A 4,520-nucleotide genomic window follows, 5' to 3' on the forward strand; every position below is an offset into this window, starting at 1 on the left:
AGAATGAGGACGAGCAAGATGTTGATCCAACTCAATATAGGAGGTTGATTGGATCCTTGCGTTATTTGTGCAATACGCGATCGGACTTGGCGTTTAGTGCTGATATTGTGAGTAGATTCACGGGGAGACCGAAGGTGTCTCACTTAGCAGCAGTCAAGAGGATCCTAAGATATGTCAAAGGTTCAGTTGGCTGCATAATTCTCTTTCCCGTAGCGGATATGAGCAGAAAATACAATTTGTTCGGTTTTATCGATTCCAATTGGTGCGGAGATAAAGATAATCGAAAGTCTACATCTGGATACATCTTTATGTTCGATGCAACATAAATGTCACGGTGTTCGAAGAAGGAACCAGTATTTTCACTCTCATCTTGTGAGGTCGAGTACATTGCGACTTCGTTATGTGTGTGTCAAATCGTGTGACTTATGGATCTATTGGAGGGGTTGGGAAACAATGAGGGTGAGGTTGTTACACTCCTGATTGATAATTTCCGCGATTAATATTGCTAAGAATCCAATTGTACATGGGAGGAGCAATTATATTGAGATGATGTTTCACTACCTGAGAAAACTTGTTAGTGAAGGAAGGTTACTATTGGGATATTGCAGAAGTGAAGATCAAGTGTATGATTTGTTGACTAAGGGGATCATAAATGATGTGTTCAAGAAGTTGAAGATGAACAAGAGCATGGAAGACTTGAATTAAGATGATGTGTTGAAAATTATAGTGGTAATTCAAGTGATGTAACTTTTTAAAGGTTTTTAGTTCTATATTTGATATTTTTACTCTTTTAAATGTACTATGTTAATATTTTTCGTTTAATTAGTGATTAATTTCTGAATTTTTTCATTGTTAATTAAAAAAAAACTAACATGATACGTTTTTAAAAATTAAAAAATCATTATCAAGATGTTTTATGTTAAGGGATTAAAATAAATTCTAAAATTAACTATGCAAAAAAAAAAGTTAAGCCTTTAATAAAATAAAATAGTATTTACAATTCTCTATTTAAAATTCAAATTTAGTAATTTTAAAAGTATATTTGGTTTAAAAAGCAGCACTTAATGATTAAAGTAGGAGTGGCATGAAGACTTCACATCAGTGAACATTCATTGAGTCTTTTAGCAATATAAAATCACATTGCATATATACATATAATAAACACACCAAAGCAATCATAGTAAACATATACACCTGCTGCTGCTGCTGCTGGTCACAACTATTTTTAAAGAGAAGCTTACTCTCATTTCTAGTCACCATCCAACAGGTTCAGAACTTTTGTTCCTTCTTAGTTTTTCATATATATGTTTATTTTGATTTTTAATTATACTCTATACTAATTTCTTAGCAAGTTTTCCTAGCAAATTAAAACACTGTTTTGTTATTCTTTCCTTTTTAATACTCTTGCTTAGTAAGTTCTAGAAAGGCAAGTGATATAACTAGTTTTAGTTCATTTGGGAAACTCATCATTGTTTAAGATCCTCAATATAAAAATATATTGTTGCTCATTATTAAAAGATGGCTTTGGGAGGCATATTGTGATTTTGTTTACTATTTTAACGACAGATTTTGCATTTTTATCTCTAAATTTACATTTTTTTGACTCAGAAATTTTTCGAAGCTTTATGCTTGAACAGATTTTTGCAGATTTGTTTTACAAATTTATTTGTGATTTTTTTTTTATAAATAAAAATAAAAATATGATGATGACGACATGAGATGACGGAGTCTCTTCGAGTTTAATCAAAAAATTTGGATTTAAATTCAATATCTTTCGAAGAAGAACTTTATCATTTATTGTGATCCTCGAATTCGAGATATTAGTCTTTACAGTTGCTTGCGGAATACTTGATTTATAAAGAAAAATTCAAATAAAACTTGAAATACATAAAAATGATATTCCTACCCCAAAACATATATTATACAGTATTTATTATTTACAAATACGGTGAACAGTATCTTATTAAAAATAATAATTTTAAAAATATAAAATAAAATAATTTTTTTTATTTAATCTTATTCTTTTAAAAAAAATTAAATTAAGAAGAACCGATATAAAAATGATCTGATTAATCAATTTCATCTTTTTATCAACCAACATTTTACACTTTGTTAACCAATTTTATCTTACTACTAAAATTATTTTTAATTAATATTTATTAACCGACTTCATCATCAGTTCATTAACCAATATTTTATACTTCATTAATCAACTTTATTTTTTTATGATTAAAAATCATTTTTAATGTTTAAATATTTCTTAATCAAATTATAAACTAAATTAATCAATTTTTCTTTCACTATTTACTTTATTTGTGAATAGTAAATAGGTGTAAAGAATGGTGCAGGAACAACATAGCTGCTTTGAGAAAAGCCAAAATTGAAAACAACAAAGACAATGTTTTGGCACTCTCAAATATTAAATACAATAATTTATGAAATTAAACTATTTGCTCAAAATATCATTCACAATTCACAGGGTAAAGCAACATGGCATATGTTTCTACTTCTGCTGCTTTATCAGAACCTGAATATGAAATGGTGAAACACATCATCGACATTAAAGACCTAGAAGAGTTAAGTTTAGCTGAGTGTAGCATCTACAATGTTCCTCACAATCTTAGAAAAGTTAAACAAGAAGCTTACACTCCTCAACTAATCTCAATCGGTCCCATTCACCTTGGAGAACAAGAACTTCAACCAATGCAACAGCACAAAAAAAGGTACTTCCATTTCTTCTGGGAACGTTTATCTTCAACCAACCAACAATCCATGAAGAACTACAAACTCTATCTAGAAAACAAAGAACAAGAAATAAGAAAGTGTTATGCGGAGAAATTTCCTAATATTAGTAAAGAGAAGTTTGTGGAAACTATTTTGCTGGATGCAGTGTTCATCATGGAACTTTTGTTAAGAAACAGTTCATGGAAATCAGATACATCAAAACATGAACATGATTACGTGCAATCCAAGTCATTCAGATGGAAACACAGTGATGATTATATTCTAACACAGGCTTGGTTAAGCAAAAGCATTACAAGGGACTTGATTTTGTTGGAAAATCAAATACCTTTTTTCGTGTTGATGAATCTTTATGAAACTGTTGTTTCAGAAGATGATAAAAAACCTGAACATGACAGTTTTCTTGATCTTGCACTTGAGTATTTTGCATTCTATGATACTCAGAGATCTTCTTCTCTTGAAACTAAGCTTGTTTTGGATAAGAATCAAAGCAAGAAATATTTTTATGTAAGTGGAATACTTGGTGATGTTGGTAAGAAAAAACATTCTGATAAATCTATGAGAAATAATAACCCTAGAGAAAAGTTTCAGTTTCATGGACCTAAGCATTTCACTGACTTGATAAGGTTTTTCTACCTTCCTGCTGATTTAGGAAAAAGTGGTTGCTCTCATAGTTTTCCAAGAACAGTAACAAAGTTAACAGAATCTGGTGTGAGTTTTGAGAAAGTTGTTGGGAGAAGATTACTTGACATAACATTTGAAAAGAAACCATTTCTGAGTAATTTTCTTTGCTTAGGTTGTTTACCTTCTTTTTCATGTTTGAATCATTTCAAAGCGCGTCTTCGGATTCCGCAGTTGAAGGTTGATCACACGACAGAATGTGTTTTGAGGAATCTCATTGCTTTGGAACAATGTCAGTATCAAGAACAACCTTATATATGTAACTATGTTTCACTTGTTGATTCTCTGATACATACACAAGTTGATGTTGATTTCTTGGTTGAGAGGGAAGTGATTGTGCATGAAATGGGAAGTGATAAGGAAGTGGCTATGCTTGTTAATGGTCTTTGTAAGCATGTTGTGGTGAATTCGAATTGTTATCATGAGATTATAAATGAGCTTAATAAGCATTATCAGAATATTTGGAACCGTACAATGGCTGCATTGTGGTTGGTTTACTTTAGAGATGCTTGGAGAGCTAGTTCTACTTTGGTTGGGATTGCTTTTCTTGTTTATACTGCATTCAACTTTGTTCGTCTTGCCAAAGTCCTCTTCTACTAGAAAGGAACTTGAAAAATGTAAAATTCATAATTATATGTGTTATGTGTAGCTTGATTAATGCATGAATGTACAAAGTAATGAATAAATAGTAGTGTGCCATCATGTAATGCAATCTTATAAAATAAGTATTGGACTGGGAATTGTGTGATGATATGATATTATTGATTTCTATTATGTTTGTGATGTTGTTATTTCGCGTGTGTGAGTTTAATCATGCATATGTCAATCTCAAGCTCGATTAAAAGGAAAGAGTTGTATTAGATAATCGATAATTAACGTAAAATTTTATTGAATTTTTGTATAACATATATCAAATGCTTGATAATGTGAATGTTAGGTCATTGCGTGTAAGGAATGCGTTGAATGGCTCAAGTTTAATGTCAAATGAGAAAGGATGGATATATCATCAATTAGATGCAATAAAAAAATAAGTAAGAGTTCTCACATTTTCGTGAGAAGGTGTGAGTAAAGAAGTTAGTTTTTGGGAGAAGAAATAT

General features: G+C 30.6%; 1 protein-coding gene across 1 annotated transcript; it reads left to right on the forward strand.

Annotated features, from left to right (window-relative positions):
- Positions 1 to 1,099: 1,099 nt before the first annotated feature.
- On the forward strand, positions 1,100 to 4,197 carry LOC127076751 (UPF0481 protein At3g47200). Its single transcript, XM_051018522.1, has 2 exons — positions 1,100 to 1,267; positions 2,480 to 4,197. The coding sequence occupies exon 2, from the start codon at positions 2,491 to 2,493 to the stop codon at positions 4,021 to 4,023; it is 1,533 nt and encodes a 510-aa protein (XP_050874479.1). The 5' UTR covers positions 1,100 to 1,267; positions 2,480 to 2,490; the 3' UTR covers positions 4,024 to 4,197.
- The last annotated feature ends 323 nt before the right edge of the window (positions 4,198 to 4,520 follow it).

This window comes from Lathyrus oleraceus, chromosome 4 (genome assembly GCF_024323335.1).
Source record: "Lathyrus oleraceus cultivar Zhongwan6 chromosome 4, CAAS_Psat_ZW6_1.0, whole genome shotgun sequence".
Classification (NCBI taxonomy): Eukaryota; Viridiplantae; Streptophyta; class Magnoliopsida; order Fabales; family Fabaceae; genus Lathyrus; species Lathyrus oleraceus.

Coding starts and splice junctions, on each gene's coding strand:
- LOC127076751 (XM_051018522.1), top strand. CDS start 2,491: ATGGCATATGTTTCTACTTCTGCTGCTTTATCAGAACCTGAATATGAA.